Source organism: Ranitomeya variabilis, chromosome 4 (assembly GCF_051348905.1).
Source record: "Ranitomeya variabilis isolate aRanVar5 chromosome 4, aRanVar5.hap1, whole genome shotgun sequence".
Classification (NCBI taxonomy): domain Eukaryota; kingdom Metazoa; phylum Chordata; class Amphibia; order Anura; family Dendrobatidae; genus Ranitomeya; species Ranitomeya variabilis.
In genome coordinates, this window is record NC_135235.1 from 493,007,845 (window position 1) to 493,028,209 (window position 20,365).

The following is a 20,365-nucleotide window of genomic DNA, read 5'->3' on the forward strand; positions in this document are numbered from 1 at the left end:
ATTGCTTTTAATTATTAAAAGCAGATAGTGGAAATATTTTGTTCTAATTGTATTATTTGATGGTGGATTGTTCTTATACTTTTTTTTCTGTACATAATTATTTGCTTTATATGGGCAATGAGGCTATGTTTCCACGGTCCGGAATGGCAGTGCTTTGGAGGTAATGGACACTCGCCCCATCCAAAGCGCTGCCGGCTTTTGAAAGGGCGGTGATTCCGCCTGTGTTCTTGAACCGTGCGGAATCATCGCATCCTATATATAGAATGGTGCTATTTATCTTGCGGAGACTGAGTGTCTCTGCAAGATAAATAGACATGCTGCGGTCTAGAAAGACGCACATATGCGTATACGCAGGTTTGCCACCCGCGTCTTTGTGCGCATAGTGGAGATGGGATTTCATTAAATCCCCTCCACTATGCTGTAACATCTGGACGCTGCGGATCCAATCCGCAGCAAATACGCCACGTGGAAATATACCCTCAGGACCAATAGATTAGAGATGTTCAATGACTGCAGTGGGATCTTTCTAGGCAGCCAGTGGTGAAACTAGAGTCTGAGAGTCCCCGGTGCAAGATTTGGACTAGGTCCTCCCCATCCTGGTATATATCCCCCATCCTGGTATATATCCCTTATCCTGGGTCCTATCCTGGTAATATCTTATATCTTCCTTATCCTGGTATATGTCCCTTATCCTGGACCCCAACCTGGTGTATATGTCTCTTATCCTGCGTCCCTTCCTGGTATATATCCCCACTAGATGGTGGCCCGATTCTAACGCATCGGGTATTCTAGAATATGTATGTAGTTTATTTATGAAGATTTTAGAATAATACAATGAATACACAGAATTCGGCTGGCCGGGCGCGACCAATTAGCGAATTGTGGTTCAAATCCGCGCAAATTAGCGGCCTGAGTGCGCCTGTCGCTGATTGTTCGCGGCCCGCCACGTAGTATATAGCACAGCCACGTAGTATATAGCACAGCCACGTAGTATATAGCAGCCCACATAGCATATAACACAGCCACGTAGTATATAACACAGCTCACGTAGTATATAACAGCCCACGCAGTATATAACAGCCCACGCAGTATATAACAGCCCACGCAGTATATAACACAGCCCACGTAGTATATTGCACAGCCACATAGTATGTAGCACAGCCCACATAGTATATTGCACAGCCCACATAGTATATTGCACAGCCCACATAGTATACTGCACAGCCACATAGTATATTGCACAGCCCAAGTAGTATATAGCACAGCCACATAGTATATAGCACAGCCATGTAGTATATTACACAGCCCACGTAGTATAGCACAGCGACGTAGTATATAACAGCCCACGCAGTATATAACACAGCCCACATAGTGTATAACACAGCCCACGTAGCGTATAACACAGCCACGTAGTGTATAACACAGCCCATGTAGTATATTGCACAGCCACGTAGTATGTACCACAGCCCACGTAGTATACTGAACAGCCCACGTAGTATATTGCAGCCACGTAGTATATTGCAGTCCACGTAGTATATTGCACAGCCACATAGTATATTGCACAGCCCACGTAGTATATTGCACAGCCCACGTAGTATATTGCACAGCCCACGTAGTATATTGCACAGCCCACGTAGTATGTTGCACAGCCCACGTATTATATAGCACAGCCACGTAGGATATAGCACAGCAACGTAGTATATTGCACAGCCCACGTAGTATTTAGCACAGTCCACGTAGTATATTGCACAGTCCACGTAGTATATTGAACAGCCCACGTAGTATATTGCACAGTCCACGTAGTATATAGCACAGCCCACGTAGTATATAACACAGCCACGTAGTATATTACACAGCGCACATAGTATATAGCACAGCCACTTAGTATATAACACAGCCCATGCAGTATATAACAAAGCCACGTAGTCCCACACAGTATATAGCACAGCCAAGTAGTATATAGCACAGCCATGTAGTATATTGCACAGCCACGTAGTATATTACACAGTCCACATAGTATATTGTAGTCCACATAGTATATTGCACAGTACACGTAGTATATAGCACAGCCCACGTAGTATATAACACAGTCACGTAGTATATTACACAGAACACGTAGTATATAGCACAGCCACGTAGTATACAACACAGCCCATGCAGTATATAACACAGCCACGTAGTCCCACATAGTATATAGCACAGCCAAGTAGTATATAGCACAGCCACGTAGTATATTGTACAGCCACGTAGTATATTACACAGTCCACGTAGTATATTGCACAGTCCACATAGTATATTGCACAGCCCACATAGTATATTGCAGTCCACGTAGTATATAGCACAGCCCATAGTATATAACACAGCCATGTAGTATATAACACAGCCATGTAGTATATAACACAGCCCATGCAGTATATAACACAGCCACGTAGTCCCACATAGTATATAGCACAGCCAAGTAGTATATAGCACAGCCACGTAGTATATTGCACAGCCACGTAGTATATTACACAGTCCACGTAGTATATTGCACAGTCCACATAGTATATTGCACAGCCCACATAGTATATTGCAGTCCACGTAGTATATAGCACAGCCCACATAGTATATAACACAGCCATGTAGTATATAACACAGCCCATGCAGTATATAACACAGCCACGTAGTCCCACATAGTATATAGCACAGCCAAGTAGTATATAGCACAGCCACGTAGTATATTGCACAGCCACGTAGTATATTGCACAGTCCACGTAGCATATTGCACAGTCCATGTAGTATATTGCACAGCCTACGTAGTATATTGCACAGTCCACGTAGTATATAGCACAGCCCACGTAGTATGACACAGCCACGTAGTATATTACACAGCGCACGTAGTATATAGCACAGCCACATAGTATATAACACAGCCCATGCAGTATATAACACAGCCCATGCAGTATATAACACAGCCACGTAGTCCCACATAGTATATAGCACAGCCAAGTAGTATATAGCACAGCCACGTAGTATCTTGTGAAGCCGCGGCATCCTCTTGTGAAGCCGCGGCATGCGTGGGGTCTGTACGTCTCAATACACTTCAACTGAATGTAAGCCAAGGACGCACTTGCAGTTCAGTTTCTGCTAGGGTCGGCGGACAGCTCACCCACAAGGGCCCAATCAGGACCTCTGCAACCGCAGTCGTTACACCCCTGCTGTGACTTGTGTAGAGGTCATTTTGCAGGGAGGAGGTGGTAAGTTGAGGAATTATTAAGATCTCAGCATGTACAGACATGTTAATAATGTGCAAATGATGAAAAAATGGTAACATTTTCAAAACATCTTAAAGGGAATCTGTCACCCCAAAATTCGAGAATGAGCTGCGGCCACCGGCATAAGGGGCTTATCTACAGCATTCTGTAGTGCTGGAGCCGGACCACTCTAGTCTTCTTTCTAAGTACACGAAGGGTACGTTCCCACTTTCAGGAATTGCTGTGGTTTGGCTCAGAGTATTTATGCAGAGTCAAAACCGCAGCGGCTAGACGTTACAGCATAGTGGATGGGATTTCTAGAAATCCCATGTCCACTATGCGTAAATGTGCAGCTGCGGAACATCCCCGGACATGCAGTGAGTCTTTCAAGACCGCAGCATGTCAATTTCTCTTGTGGAGATGCTAGTCTCAACAGAAATTACATCAATAGAATGTACTGAATACGGTAAACTGGCACAGTTCAACGAACACATGCGTATTTACCTGCGTTCAATAGAACATAGTGAAAATACATTGCGTCCAAAGCGCTGCTACATCCAGATAGTGGAAACATGGCCTAACAGCTTGGCGGTACATCAATTTTGTGGTGGAACCAGTGGAATGGCCATTTCTCTACAGTGTCCCAGGAGCAGTTTTTCAATACAACAACTAGCCGCATGTTTCTTGTGGTAAGATGAGCAGCTTATGTGGTCTAAACAGGCAACCATGAGCTGCAGTGTCACTGGACATTTGGGAAGTCAAATGTCAGCAATAGCAATGTGAGCTGCCAGCAGTGGATTTTGATGATTTGTGTGCCTAAATGCATTCAGCATGGCAGAACATTCAATAACCAGATGAAATGTGACAATCTATTTACATTACATCTGGTATCCAGCAGTGACACTATATCAGGCTCCTGATGAACCACTAGGGGGAAACATGTCAAGGCCATATCATGAGTAACTATACAATTTCACCTACCTGTTTTCTCCCTGAGATTTTTGCCCCAGTTTAATGTTTAAACATACTTAATGACTATGGGCAGCTCATTGATTGCTCTATGCATTTTATATGGGCTGCATGGTATCAAACATATGTTGGTTTATTATATTTTAGTGACCACTGGCAGTTCATAGATTGCTTTATGCATTATATATAGGCTGCATGTTATAAGAGGCAAATTTTGAACGTTTAATCGCTCTATGCATTTTATATAGCCTGCATGTTAATAAAAATATATAGTGGTTTATTATCTCTAATGATCATTTTATGGACTAAGCTTGTGAGCAGGGTCCTCACTCCTCTTGGTATCTGTTGATCTATGTGTTTATTGTTATGCTGTAATGTCTTTTATTGTCTGCACAAGTCCCCTCTAAAATGTAAAGTGCTGCGGAATATGTTGGCACTATAGAAATAAAATTATCGGTTGTTCTATGCACTATATATAGGGTGCAGCATGTTATCAGAGACATACTTCGGGTTATCTAGCTCATGCTTTAGGGATACTGAGGGTTTAACAAGGATGCCAACCTCCCTGGGCAGGCAGGATCTATCAATAGGCTTCCAGAAAGGGACAATCTAGTCCTATTTAGTTACATGGTAAAAATTACTATCACATAATTCCATATAAAACTGGGCAGTTTTCTATGTTTGCAGGCATGTTTTAACCCCTTTCTGACATCAGACGTACTATCCTGTGAGGTGGTATGGGCCTGTATGATCACCGACGGGATAGAACGTCATCACCGATCATCACCGTTCCTGGCACATTAACCCCCGTAACACTGCGATCAAACATGATCGCAGCGTTCCGGAGGCATAGGGAAGCATCGCGCCGGGAGGGCGCTCCCTACGTGCTTCCCTGAGACCGTCGGAGCAACGTGTTGTGATCGCGTTGCTCCGAGGGTCTCCTACCTCCTCTTCCCTGCAGGCCCCGGATCCAAAATGGCCACGGGGCTCCTTCCGGGTCCTGCAGGGAGATGGCTTGCAAGCGCCAGCAAGCCTTCTGCAGTGCCGGTCAGATCGCTGATCTGACACAGTGCACTGCAAAGTGTCAGACGATCTGACACTACATAGTCATGTCCCCCCCTGGGGGAAAGTAAGCAAGTAAAAAAAAAATATTTACATTTAAAAAAAAAAAAATCCTAAATAAAGAAAAAAAAATATTGTTCCAATAAATACATTTCTTTATCTAAATAAAAAAAACAAAACAATAAAAGTACACATATTTAGTATTGCCACGTCCGTAACGACCCGACCTATAAAACTGTCCCACTAGTTAACCCCTTCAGTGAACACCGTAAAAAAAAAGAGCCAAAAAACAATACTTTATCATACCACCGAACAAAATGTGGAATAACACGCGATCAAAAAGACTGATATAAAAAAAATGGTACCGCTGAAAACGTCATCTTGCCCCGCAAATAACGAGCCGCCATACAGCTCCATCAGCGGAAAAATAAAAAAGTTATTGTTTATATAAAATAGCTTTTATAGTATAAAAATGCCAAAACATAAAAAAATATATAAATGAGGTATCGCTGTAATCGTACTGACCCGAAAAATAAAACTGCTTTATCAATTTTATCAAACATAGAACGGTATAAACGCCCCCCCCCCCCCACAAAAGAAATTCATGAATTGCTGGTTTTTGGTCATTCTGCCTCACAAAAATCAGAATAAAAAGCGATTAAAAAATGTCACGTGCCCCAAAATGGTACCAATAAAAACGTCAACTCGTCCCGCAAAAAACAAGACTTCACATTACTCTGTGGACCAAAATATGGAAAAATTATAGCTCTCAAAATGTAGAGACGCATCAACAATTTTTTGCAATAAAAAGCGCCTTTTAGTGTGTGACAGCTGCCAATCATAAAAATCAGCTAAAAAACCCCGCTATAAATAGTAAATCAAGCCCACCTTCATCACCCCCTTAGTTACGGAAAAATAATAAAATAAAAAAAATGTATTTATTTCCATTTTCCCATTAGGGTTAGAGTTAGGGTTGGGGCTAAAGTTAGGGTTAAGGTTGGGGCTAAAGTTAGGGATAGGGTATCGATCACATTTACGGTTAGGATTAGGGTTAGGGGTGTGTCAGGGTTAGGGTTATGGTTGGGATTAGGTTAGGGGTATGTTGGACTTAGGGGTGTGGTTAGGGTTGGGACTAGGGTTAGGGGTGTGTTGGGGTTAGGGGTATGGATGGGATTAGGGTTAGGGGCGTGTTCGGGTTAGGGGTGTGGTTAGGGTTATGGTTGGGATTAGGGTTAGGGGTGTGTTTGGGTTAGGGTTTCAGTTAGAACTGGGGAGTTTCCACTGTTTAGGCACATCAGGGGCTCTCCAAATGCGACATGGCGTCCGATCTCAATTCCAGCCAATTTTGCATTGAAAAGTCAAACGATGCTCCTTCCCTTCCAAGCTCTGCCATGCGCCCAAACAGTCGTTTACCCCCACATATGGGGTATCAGCATACTCAGGGCAAATTGCACAACAACTTTTGGGGTCCAATTTCTCCTGTTACCCTAGGTAAAATAAAACAAATTAGAGCTGAAGTAAATTTTTTGTGAAGAAAAGTTAAATGTTCATTTTTATTTAAACATTCCAAAAATTCCTGTGAAACACCTGAAGGGTTAATAAACGTATTGAATGTGGCTTTGAGCACCTTGATGGGTGCAGGTTTTAGAATGGTGTCACACTTGGGTATTTTCTATCATATAGACCACTCAAAGTGACTTCAAATGTGATGTGGTCCCTAAAAATGAGAAATTACTGGTCAACTTTAACCCTTATAACTCCCTAACAAAAATAAATTTTGGTTCTAAAATTGTGCTGATGTAAAGTAGACAAGTGGGAAACGTTACTTATTAAGTATTTTGTATGTTATATCTCTGTGATTTAAGGGTATAAAAATTCGAAGTTGGAAAATTGCGAAATTTTCTGAATTTTCGCCAAATGTCCGTTTTTTTTTCACAAATAAACGCAGGTAATATGAAAGAAATGTTACCACTATCATGAAGTACAATATGTCACAAGAAAACAATGTCAGAATCATCAGGATCCGTTGAAGTGTTCTAGAGTTATAACCTCATAAAGGGACAGTGGTCAGAATTGTAAAAATTGGCTCTGTCATTAACGTGCAAACCACCCTTGGGGGTAAAGGGGTTAATGTATATTAAATAATGTTTTTATTTTTAATTTTTTTTCTCTGTTTGACTGCTTTTGTAACCTATATGAAGATCCCAATAGCCTTGACGAGTCCTGACAGTGCAGGGAACATTTCTGATAATGTCCTCATAGATGTGAAAGGTAAAAGAATTGGCAGAGAATGCAAGACCCATATCCTGATGACATAAGAAAACCAAATCTGCAAGAGTTTCCAGCTAGCATAGAGATCCTGCGAATAAAAGGTAACTTTCCAGGTATGGAGTCTGTGAAAAAGCTCAGGGGAGCAACTTGAAATTCCTTGAGCAAACAAAACAGGGAGAGATGCCAACTAGTGATGAGAGAACGTGCTCGGATAACGTCTTATAGCACATGCTCAGGTGTTATCCGAGTATCTGGGAGTGCTCGTATATTACGTTAGAGTCTCTGCGGCTGCATGACTTGTGGCTGTTAGGCAATCTCCACATAAGTTGAGGCTGTCTAACAGACAATCCCCAAGTGTTGAGGTTTCATGATGCTCGCTTCCATTGGTGAGCAACTGTAGTGTTACTCCACGTGGCCTTACCCCCGATGACTACCCCAATCAATGATTAGGAATACATATGTGCTGCCACACATCGGGCATTTTTTGCACAGTATGCGTCGGTACATCGGGCCGACGCAGCGCAACGGCCCCGTACCGACGCTAGTGTGAAAGCAGCCTTAGTTATTGGTGCTGTAACTGCAGAAATAATCCGTTTTATAATTTGTCCTAAATACCTTTCTTCAGTCCTGGAGGCAGGCCTTTCCCCCCCTGCTGCAGACGCCGCACAGCCGTCACTCAAGTCTTCTTGGCGCCGCCTCACCGCTGTTTTGAAATCAGCCGGCGCCTGCGCTCATTTGTCATGCCTTGGGCAGGCGCAGTGAGCGCTGCCCGTCCTCTGTCCTGATATGCAGTCTAGCTGACTGCGCCTGTGCGGCCGCCCTGCCTGTGAATCCCAGTCCGCAGTGTCTTCTGATTTATTCACACTGCGGGGCTGAGATTCACAGGCAGGGCGGCCGCACAGGCGCAGTCAGCTAGACTGCATATGAAGACAGACGGGCAGCGCTCACTGCGCCTGCCCAAGGCAGGGGAAAAGAGCGCAGGCGTCGGCTGATTTCAAAACAGCGCTGAGGAGACGGCGACCGGCGCAAAGAAGACTTGAGTGACGGCTGTGTGGCATCTGCAGCATGGGGGGAAAGGCCTGCCTCCAGGACTGAAGAAAGGTATTTAGGACAAATTACAAAACGGATTATTTCTGCAGTTACAGCACCCAGAACTAAAAGAGCCACCTTGTCAGAATGCAGCATTAGGGCTGCACATGGTGCCTCTTTTAGTTTCAAATGCCTGGGGGGGGGGGGGGGTGACAGGTTCCCTTTAAGGTTGAAGGAAGACTTTAAGTCCATCTAGTTCAACCCATAGCCTAACCTAACATGCCCTAACATGTTGATAGAGGAAGGCAAAGAGTAAGCTCCACATTGGGGAAAAAAATTCCTTCCCGACTCCACATACGGCAGTCAGACTAGTTCATTGGATCAATGCCCTATCAAGGAATCTAATATATATAACCTGTAACATTATACTTTTCCAGAAAGGCATCCAGTCCCCTCTTAAATTTAAGTAATTAATCACTTATTACAACATCATACGGCAGAGAGTTCCATAGTCTCACTGCTCTTACAGTAAAGAACCCGCACCTGTTATTATGCTTAAACCTTCTTTCCTCCAGATGTAGAGGATGCCCCCTTGTCCCTGTCTCAGGTCTATGATTAAAAAGATCATCAGAAAGGTCTTTGTACTGTCCCCTCATATATTTATACATTAAAATAAGATCACCCCTTAGTCTTCGTTTTTTCAAACTAAATAGCCCCAAGTGTAATAACCTATCTTGGTATTGCAGACCCCCCAGTCCTCTAATAACCTTGGTCGCTCTTCTCTGTACCCGCTCTAGTTCAGCTATGTCTTTCTTATACACCGGAGACCAGAACTGTGCACAGTATTCTATGTGTGGTCGAACTAGTGACTTGTATAGCGGTAAAATTATGTTCTCCTCATGAGCATCTATGCCTCTTTAAATGCATCCCATTATTTTATTTGCCTTTGTAGCAGCTGCCTGACACTGGCCACTAAATGTGAGTTTGTCATCCACCCATACTCCCAGGTCTTTTTCATTGACGGTTTTGCCCAGAGTTTTAGAATTAAGCACATAGTTATACATCTTATTACTTCTACCCAAGTGCATGACCTTACATTTATCCCCATTAAAGCTCATTTGCCATTTATCAGCCCAAGCTTCTAGTTTACATAAATCATCCTGTAATATAAAATTGTCCTCCTCTGTATTGATTACCCTGCAGAGTTTAGTGTCATCTGCAAATATTGAAATTCTACTCTGAATGCCCCCTACAAGGTCATTAATAAATATGTTAAAAAGAAGAGGGCCCAATACTGACCCCTGTGGTACCCCACTGCTAACTGCGACCCAGTCCGAGTGTGCTCCATTAATAACCAACATTTGTTTCCTATCCCTGAGCCAGCTCTTAACCCACTTACACATATTTTCCCCTATCCCCATTATTCTCATTTTATGTATCAACCTTTTGTGTGGCACCGTATCAAAAGCTTTTGAAAAGTCCATATACACTACGTCCACTGCATTCCCTTGATCCAGTCCGGAACTTACCTCTTCATAGAAATTGATCAGATTAGTCTGACAGGAACAGTCCCTAGTAAACCCGTGCTGATACTGGGTCATGAGGTTATTCCTCTTCAGATACTCCAGCATAGCATCCCTTAGAATGCCCTCCAGGATTTTACCCACAGTAGAGGTTAAGCTTACAGGCCTATAATTTCAGAGTTCAGTTTTTGTCCCCTTTTTGAATATTGGCACCACATTTGCTATACGCCAGTCCTGTGGTACAGACCCTGTTATTATGGAGTCTTTAAAGATTAAAAATAATGGTCTATCAATGACTGTACTTAATTCCTGCAGTACTCGGGGGTGTATCCCATCCGGGCCCGGAGATTTGTCAATTTTAGTGATTTTTATTAGACGCCGCCGTACTTCCTGCTGGGTTAAGCAGGTGACACTTAATGGGGAATTTTTGTTATCACTGATCATATTGTCTGCCATGGAATTTTCTTGTGCAAATACTGATGAAAAAAAAGTAATTTAGCATATTGGCTTTTTCCTCATCCTCATCCACCATTTCCCCCAGACTATTTTTAAGGGGGCCAACACTATCATTTTTTAGTTTCTTACTATTTACGTAGTTAAAGAATATTTTGGGATTATTTTTACTCTCTCTGGCAATGAGTCTCTCTGTCTCAATCTTAGCTGCCTTGATTTGCTTTTCACAGAATTTATTTAATTTTCTGTATTTATTTAATGCCTCCTCACTACCTACTTCCTTTAATTCTCTAAATGCTTTCTTTTTGTCCCTTATTGCGCCCCTTACAGCTCTATTTAGCCATATTGGTTTCCTCCTATTTCTAGTATGTTTATTCCCATACGGTATATACTGTGCACAGGTCCTATCCAGGACGCTAATAAACGTCTCCCATTTTCTTTGTGTATTTTTGTGTCTCAGGATATCATCCCAGTTAATTGTACCAAGATCATCTCTCATCCGTTGGAAATTTGCCCTCCTGAAGTTTAGTGTCCTTGTCACCCCCCTACTACCCATCTTATTAAAGGTTACATGAAAACTTATTATTTTGTGATCACTATTCCCCAAGTGACCCCCAACCCTTATATTTGATATGCGGTCTGGCCTGTTGGTTAATATTAGGTCTAGCAGTGCCCCCCTTCTTGTTGGGTCCTGAACCAGTTGTGAAAGGTAATTGTCTCTCATAGTTGTCAAAAACCGATTACCTTTGCTGGAACTGCAGGTTTCTGTTCCCCAATCTATTTCAGGGTAGTTGAAGTCCCCCATAATAATGACTTCTCCTTGAGTCGCAGCTTCATCTATTTGCTTTATGAGGATATTCTCCGTTGCTTCCATTATTTTTGGAGACCTATAACAAACCCCTATCAGTAATTTATTATTTTTCCCCCTCCCTTTATCTCCACCCACAGGGACTCTACATTCTCATTAAATTCACCTATATTATCACGCCGGATGGGTTTTAAGGACGATTTTACATATAGACACACCCCACCCCTTCACTTATCTGTACGGTCATTTCTGAACAGGCTATAGCCCTGCAAGTTAACAGCCCAGTCATGGCTCTCATCCAGCCACGTCTCAGATATCCCCACCATGTCATAATTATGCTCCAACAACATTAGTTCTAATTCATCCATTTTGTTGGCGAGGCTTCTGGCATTAAGGTACCGTCACACTAGGCGAGGTTGCAGCGATATCGCCAGCGATCCGTGACGTTGCAGCGTCCTGCATAGCGATATCGCTATGTTTGGCACGCAGCAGCGATCTGGATCCTGCTGGGATATCGCTGGTTGCAGGGAGAGTGGACAAACTTTCTTTCGTCGCAACTCTCCCGCTGACACCACTGGATCGCCGTGTGTGACGCCGATCCAGCGATGTCTTCACTGGTATCCATGGTAAACATCGGGTTACTAAGCGCAGGGCCGCGCTTAGTAACCCGATATTTACCATGGATACCATGGTAAAAGTAAAAAAAAAAACACTACATACTTACCGTCTGTTGTCCGTCACGTCCCCTGGAGCTTGCCATACTGACTGTCTCAGCGCCGTCCGGCCGTAAAGCAGAGCCCAGCGGTGAACCTGCAGTAACAGCGGTTCACCGCTGGGCACCGCTGTTACGGCCGGCCGGCGCTGAGACACAGTCAGTGCGGCAAGCGCCGAGGGACATGAAGGACGACAGAAGGTGCGTATGTAGTGTTTTTTTTTTTTTACATGGGGACTTCGGCATCGCTGAAGACAGTTTCAGCGATGCCGAAGTCGCTTGGTCGCTGGAGAGAGCTGTCTGTGTGACAGCTCCCCAGCGACCACACAGCAACTTACCAGCGATCACGTCGCTGGTCGCGATCGCTGGTAAGTTGCTTAGTGTAACGGCACCTTTAGTATACATGCACTTGATGTTCCTCTCTGTACCTCTATTCTTTCTTAAATTATTAACTGTTCTAACCCCACCCCCCATGCCACCGCCACCCCCAACTTCCTTATTTGTGCCCAGGTCTCTGTCTGCACTATCTTCCCCTCATATAAATTGAATACCCTCCCCCCCAATCCCTAGTTTAAACACTCCTCCAACCTTCTAGCCATTTTCTCCCCCAGCACAGCTGCACCTTCCCCATTGAGGTGCAGCCCGTCCCTAGCATAGAACCTGTAGCCAACTGAGAAGTCGGCCCAGTTCTGCAGGAACCCAAACCCCTCCTTCCTACACCAATTCTTGAGCCACTTATTAACCTCCCTAATCTCCTGTTGCCTCTCTGGCGTGGCACTTGGTACAGGCAGTATTTCGGAAAATACCACGTTAGAAGTCCTAGCTTTCAGCTTGCAGCCTAATTCCGTGAAATTGTATTTAAGGACCTTCCACCTACCTCTAACTTTGTCATTTGTGCCAATGTGCACCATGACTGCTGGGTCCTCACCAGCCCCTTCCAGTAATCTGTCCACCCGATCAGCGATGTGTCGGACTCGAGCGCCAGGTAGGCAGCACACCGTTCGACAATCCCTGTCTTTGTGACAGATTGCCCTATCTGCTCCCCTAATAATTGAGTCCCCCACTACCAGCACCTGTCTGGCCTGCCCTGCTCTCCTATTTCCCTCCTTACTGGAGCAGTCACTCCTCCGGCTTTCAGAGGACATGCCTGGCTGCAGCAGTGCTACCCCTGTACTGTACTGTCAGCGTTGAGAGAAGTCAATGGATCCCAAGCAGGGCTAGTGTTAGGCCAAGGTCACAATAGCCTTGGATAGTATTCATCCGAGTTATACGCTGGCTATACGCCAGTCTGAACAAGCATTTAAAGAAGAGCACAAGCAAGAAAGGTTGCGACTGTAACTGGGGATAGTGTCAGGGTTCCTCCCAGTCCAAAAGACATACTGATGCAGAGAGAGGGAAAGGCCAGTAGTGTGTCTCCCTGAACCCACAGACTATCAGATAGCAAGGTCCTGAAGTCTAATACTCTGTCCATCAATGATGAGCAAAAGTACAAGCAGAACACACTGTGACGTATCAGCATTGTAAGAGGTTGTTAGACTGGCAAAAATATATATATATTTTTCCACCATAAAAAAACAACATAAGGATAGGTGCGCATATGTGCGTCTTTTTTAATGAGTTTTTGGAGCTTATAATCAAAGTTTTGATGAGATTCAGAGAGTTTCTGCTCCAGAAACTTGGGAGAAAAAAAAAAACAAAAAAAACAAACAAAAAAAAATCTGGGTGCACATAACCCAGGGCTATGTGCACACTACTTTTAACCATTATGTGACTTGTAGCTGGCATCTTTCATTGATTTTCTCTGTATACTTTTAGCTGTCTCTGAGCCAGGGGATGTAGTCTATATGGTGGGATGTGTCAAATACACAGAAATGATCTATGTCTGCTCTCCTGTGTATGTAGCACAGACAAACTGCAGCAGTACGAACAACATTATAAAGCAATACTAAGCAGTGTAGCTGTCAATCCAGTGCTGGAGTGAGATAAACACTGACTACCTGCAGTCTCCATAGCCGGTTTTAATTTGATCCTTCAGTGAGCTACCAGTGTCTTGTTTTGTCCTAGATGGATTTTAGCTCTTTTCAGTATGAATGTTGGGTTCAAGGCAGGGGTGGGGGGGTAGTAGCTCGTAATTGGAGAAAAAAAATATTTTTCTTTTCTATTTTGACCTATGCCAAATTTGTTTAAAACAATAGTGACCATTTAAGACACTTGAGATCTACAACTTGAAGAGAGTACCGAACCAGAAGAAAACACATACATTTAAGAACACAAACACAATCTGATTGTTCTGTGAATGTTATAATAACTTTAATGTACTTTTGCATTTTACAGAAGTCTGGTTAAAAATGCATATTCTTCCCATTTATCCTCACAGCTGGTAAAACATTTTCTGTAAGTGACGCGATTATCAAATGATCAGCTTCACTGTCGAATTTTTGCAATTCTTTGCGCAAGAACAGAAAAAAATAAGCCAATATTTTCTTGCCCAGTCTCAACTCATTCTTTGCAATATAAAGGGTTACCACTCCCTGACTGTCAGGTCGTGCCCTGGATCCATAAACAGCACTTGTAAAATCCAACCGGGTGGACAGGCCGGCTAGTTGGCTTTGGCGCGGAGCTGTGCTCTCTTGCCTGTGACGGCCTGGAATCCAGTTTTGATGCTAGCCACAGAACAGCGAGAATGGCAGGTTTCACACTGAAGGAAATATAACCTGGTGTCCTTCTGCAGGATGGTGTCCGGCGACCGGCAGGTGTGACAAGTCACATACTCCTCTGTTAGAAAAAAAAGGCATACTTAAATGATAGCTCCAGAATACAAATGTGCAACTTTCAGGGTATAGTCGAGACCATTATAAGGGGGGGTAGGGGGTCACAAAAAACTGTCAAAATAGAAAGACAACAGAAAGGGCAATTTTATTAATGTAACGTTAAATCCGGCACACTGCTTGCAAACAACAGAATGCAGAATAATCTACACCAAGTTATTAGATGAGCCGTAACTAAAAAGGAATCAGTTCTAAAAATGATGGTTCCAGTCACTTGCACTGTATTAAGCAAAATGTCTGGGGCGTAGGAAAGAAGCAGGTGGAGCATGTATGATATTTATATCAAAGGGGTTCTCTGTGATTAGTAGTACATGGCTACTTCCTCCCAAAAATGACTGCGCACCTGTCCAAGGGTTCTGTCTGGAATTGCTGCTCAGGTATATGAACAAATGCTACAACACACACAACCTGTGAATAGGTGCAACGTTTTATTTATTTTTTTATTAAAGCAGACATTTTTCTTTTTTTGGTCAATCAATAAAAGTCCATGGGAGTTAGGCTACTTTCACACTAGCGTCGTGCACTGCATGTCGCTATGCGTCGTTTTGTAGAAAAAACGAATCCTGCAAAAGTGCTTGCAGGATGCGTTTTTTCTCCATAGACTTGCATTAGCGACGCATTCATTGCCACACGTCGCGTCGTGTTGCGTCGGACCGTCGCCACCAAAAAACGTTACATGTAACGTTTTTTGGTGCGTCGTGACCGTCTTTTGAAGCAGTTGGCTCATGTCAGGAGAACCAGTAGGAGAAAACATACGTAGGTTACTTTCACACTAGCTTCGTACGACGCACGACGAATTGCGTCGTTGCAACGTACCGACGCAAGCAGTGAAAGCGCCGCACAACGGGGGCAGCGGATGCAGTTTTACAACGCATCCGCTGCCCATTCTGCAGTCCGGGGAGGAGTGGGCGGATTTTCATCCGCGCATGCGCGGTTGAAAATGGCGGACGCGACGCCCAAAAAAACGTTACATGCAACTTATTTTGTGCCGACAGTCCGCCAAAACACGACGCATCCGTCGCACGACGGATGCGACGTGTAGCAATCCGTCGCTAATGCAAGTCTATGAAGAAAAAACGCATCCTGCGGGCAACTTTGCAGGATGCGGTTTTTCTCCAAAACTACGCATTGCGACGTACGCCATAAGACGCAAGAGCGAAAGTAGCCTTAGGCAGCTGCCATGTACTGCAGCATATCTCCCGAATAAGAGATGTTCTGCAGTACCTGGCAGCAAACACTGCACAAGAAATGAGAGATGCACAGTGCAGCTCTATCCAATGAGATTACATCGGACAGCAGCCAGAGGTTGTTTTACGGGTGTCAGGGCATCAATATCAGATAGGAGTGAGTCCATCAAAGTTTTGTTACCCGAGAACTCCTGTGTTCTGCTTGGAAGACAGGGCTGTGGGGTCAGTAAGCCAAACCTCTGACTCCTCAAATTCCCTGACTCCAACCCCACAGCACTGGTCACTACTGAGCATGTACATAAAGCGCAGCACAGATTCATCTCCACTACGACCCCACAGCGCTAGTCACTACTGAGCATGTCCATAAAGTGCAGCACAGATTCAACTCAACTAAAAGCCGAAATCCTTAGATCAGGAACAGAACAGACATTTATAGGACATTTCATAACTTTCCCAAATTATTGTGAAAACACAGCACATCCTGCACTGAACTACTGTACCCAATTTATTATATAGACAAGGTAAGGGATTATGGCAGCTCACCCATAGAGTCCAGAGCTTAGAGAATCCAGCAATGAAGAAACCCGATGTACAAAAAAATGTATCAAATATATATATCAGGTAGCAATGATTAAAGACCTGAGGGTCTAAAATGCGTCTGCTTATCTCCCCAAGCCGGGGATGTGAATACAATGCTGCAGTCTTATTTTTAATCTACTGTATATACTCGAGTATAAGTGGACCCGAGTATAAGTCAAGGCACCTAATTCTGACACAGAAAACTTATTGACTCAAGTATGAGCCGGGTATGCATTGTCCCCTCATCCCGATACTGGTATGCATGGTTCCTCATCTCTGTCCTTGTATGCATGGCTCCCCGACCCTGTATGCATGGCTCCTTATCCCCTCTATCCTTGTATGCATGGTTCCTATTAAAAAAAAATCCTACTTTCCCTGCGCGCCATCGCTGCATCTCCTCCCGGCGCCAGCAGCTCTTCCAGCCGAGCGATCATGTGTCCTCGCTCATTAAAGTAATGAATATTCACTCCATGCCTACGGGAGTGGAGAGGGGTGAATATTCATAACCTTAATGAGCGTGGGACACGTGATCGCTCAGCTGGAAGACTGGCACCGGAAGGCGATGCAGCTAGGGTGCGCAGGGAAGGTAAGCGGGATGTGTGCTGGAAGCCGGCAACTGCAACTATGCGCGCTATAAGAGAAATTAATATTCACTGCCACAGCAGTGAATATTCATTTCTCTTTAGCAGCGGGCACAGTTACAGCTGCCGACTCCTGCCTGCGACCTGTTGCTCCCTCTCCCCCCTCTGGGACAATGACTCGAGTATAAGCCGAGGGGGCGTTTTAGTAAACAAAAGAAAAAATGTGCTGCAAAACTAGGCTTATATACGAGTATATACGGTACCTAATAAAATTGCTTTATTTTATACATCGGATTTCTGAAGCTGAATTTGCTTTTTTTCGACTATCAATTTATTATATGTTGTAGGAGTCTGAAAATGTACACTGACTCCACAGCCCTGTATGGAAGCATTAACAACATTAATCAGTAAATAAAAAGCACTTACTAATATATCTTCTCAACACATTTTCTATCTGTTTCTGTTGGAATCGACCCTTGATGACTAACTGGTTGTTACCATCTATAGAGCCACTGCAGAAAAGAGAAAAAAAATTACACGTTAGAAAACAAGTCAGTAGAAACTTGCCTGTGCTGGTCATCATCCCAGCCATTTTAAAAGAGTTTGGCCTCCTCTTCCATTGTTTTGAACCAACTCCTAGTTACAGGATGCAAAATACTGACAAGTGACAGTGATCTTTATACTGCCAATCGCAATCTAAGTCATGGTAGCCGTATGAAATGACCAGAAATCATTAACTGTACGTTACCAAAACACTGAGCCATGGAAATATTGTTCCAGTTGCAAAAGGGGCCCTCTACAGTCCCTCCCAAATACAAGTCTTCGGCTCAGATTCATCATTGTACTTTTATTGTTGTTTACACCCAATTCATTATTCTATTTGTGCCTCTTCTGAAGTCTATTTTATGTGCTCGCTTGCTTAGTTTTTGTTTTCCTACTTAATGGGTGAAGTTAAGCAATTCCAGATGCTTTCGGTTCAATCATCAAGAGTTTTGAAAAAATCGTAAAATTTTGGCACAATTTCGGCCGCCCCTGATGTATTTTCGAGTATGCCAGTATTTTGGTGCAAATTGGGACTACGAAACACAAAAAAAAAAAAAATTCTGACTGTGCCAAGTTCACGAATTATGTGCACTATTTTGATGAATTTGACACCAAAACTGGCAAATAACACAATACAAAAAAAGTGGACATAAAAAAATGCAAATGATGAATTAGTTAAAGGAAAGGTGCCGCAATTTTGTTTTTGTATTAAAAATGATTGTTTACATAAACAATTATCTTTAATACAAAATTATTTTTTTTAACCTTAATATCTTTTTTATTATTAATAATTTTTGCAGCCACTGGGCGCCGCCATTTTGCTTTGCAGGAGTGTAAGGGTACCGTCACACAGTACCATTTTAATCGCTACGACGGCACGATCCGTGACGTCGCAGCGATCGTATGAATATCGCTCCAGCGTCGTAGACTGCGGTCACACGTTGCAATCACGGCGCTGGAGCGATGCCGAAGTCCCCGGTAACCAGGGTAAACATCGGGTAACTAAGCGCAGGGCCGCGCTTAGTAACCCGATGTTTACCCTGGTTACCAGCGTAAACGTAAAAAAAAACAAACAGTACATACTTACATTCCGGTGTCTGTCCCCCGGCATTCTGCTTCTCTCCACTGTGTAAGCGCCATAGCCGGAAAGCAGAGCGGTGACGTCACCGCTGTGCTCGCTTTCCGGCCGGCGCTCACACTGCAGAGAAGCTGAGACGCCGGAGGACAGACACCGGAATGTGAGTATGTACTGTTTGTTTTTTTTTACGTTTACGCTGGTAACCAGGGTAAACATCGGGTTACTAAGCGCGGCCCTGCGCTTAGTTACCCGATGTTTACCCTGGTTACAAGCGAACACATCGCTGGATCGCTGTCACACACAACGATCCAGCGATGTCAGCGGGTGATCAAGCGACGAAAGAAAGTTCCATACGATCTGCTACGACGTACGATTCTCAGCAGGGTCCCTGATCGCTGCTGCGTGTCAGACACTGCGATATCGTAACGATATCGCTAGAACGTCACGGATCGTACCGTCGTAGCGATCAAAATGGTACTGTGTGACGGTAACCTAAGAGTCCCAGCACGACATTTCCACTCTGCATTTACGGCAGCCCTGTGCATAGGACTCAGCAGTCGGGAGCCGACCGCGTTATCTCCTGCTCTGATCTGGCCACGCCCCCTGGGCTGTCTCCACATCACAGCAGAGGCAGGAGGTCGGCGCCATGTTTCTTCAGCCCACAGTGTGTGAGCTCCACTGTGACTGAGAGCTGTGCTGCTGGAGGGGCAGCTCCAGCTGCCTCTCCTTTCACACTGTCAGCAGTCGGCCGTTCCCTGTCCTCTGCTGCCTGGTGCCCTGGCTCAATCTCTAGAATCGCTAGAGAGGGTGAATTGCTGGGGTCTGATGTCCTCTATCAGGAGCTGCAGAGAGGTAACAGGGGGGGGGAGGGGGAGAATCTCTGTGCTGCTCCGACCCGACCCTGCCTCTCACTGCAGCCACTGATCAAGGACATCAGACCGTGTATCTATCACTACACTGTGCTGTGCCATGTATCTAATCCTCTCCTGTATGATAGTCTGCTGTGCCATGTACCTAATCCTCTCCTGTGTGATACTGTCTGCTGTGCCCTGTACCTAATCCTCTCCTGTGTGATACTGTCTGCTGTGCCCTGTACCTAATCCTCTCCTGTGTGATACTATGCTGAGCCGTGTATCTAATCCTATACTGTGTGATACTGTCTGCTGAGCCATGCATCTAATCCTATACTGTGATACTATGCTGAGCCGTGTATCTAATCCTATACTGTGTGATACTGTCTGCTGAGCTATGCATCTAATTTTATACTGTAATACTATGCTGAGCCATGCATCTAATTCTATCCTGTGTGATACTGACTGCTGAGCCGTGTATCTAATCCTCTCCTGTGTCATACTATGCTGAGCCGTGTATCTAATCCTATACTGTGTGATACTGTCTGCTGAGCCATGCATCTAATCATACTGTGATACTATGCTGAGCCATGCATCTAATTCTATCCTGTGTGATACTGACTGCTGAGCCGTGTATCTAATCCTCTCCTGTGTGATA

The 20,365-nt window shown here is 44.2% G+C and overlaps 1 protein-coding gene across 1 annotated transcript in view; it reads right to left on the bottom strand.

The window, feature by feature from the left end:
- Positions 1-14,345: 14,345 nt before the first annotated feature.
- The window catches only part of EIF2S2 (eukaryotic translation initiation factor 2 subunit beta), a 43,554-nt gene continuing 37,534 nt past the window's right edge, over positions 14,346-20,365 (bottom strand). The window contains exons 8-9 of the mRNA XM_077251963.1: positions 17,662-17,747; positions 14,346-14,835 (exon numbers count right to left, since the gene is read on the bottom strand). Coding sequence (XP_077108078.1) covers positions 14,660-14,835; positions 17,662-17,747 — 262 coding nt within the window. The 3' untranslated portion in view covers positions 14,346-14,659. The remainder of the gene's footprint in view (positions 14,836-17,661; positions 17,748-20,365) is intronic.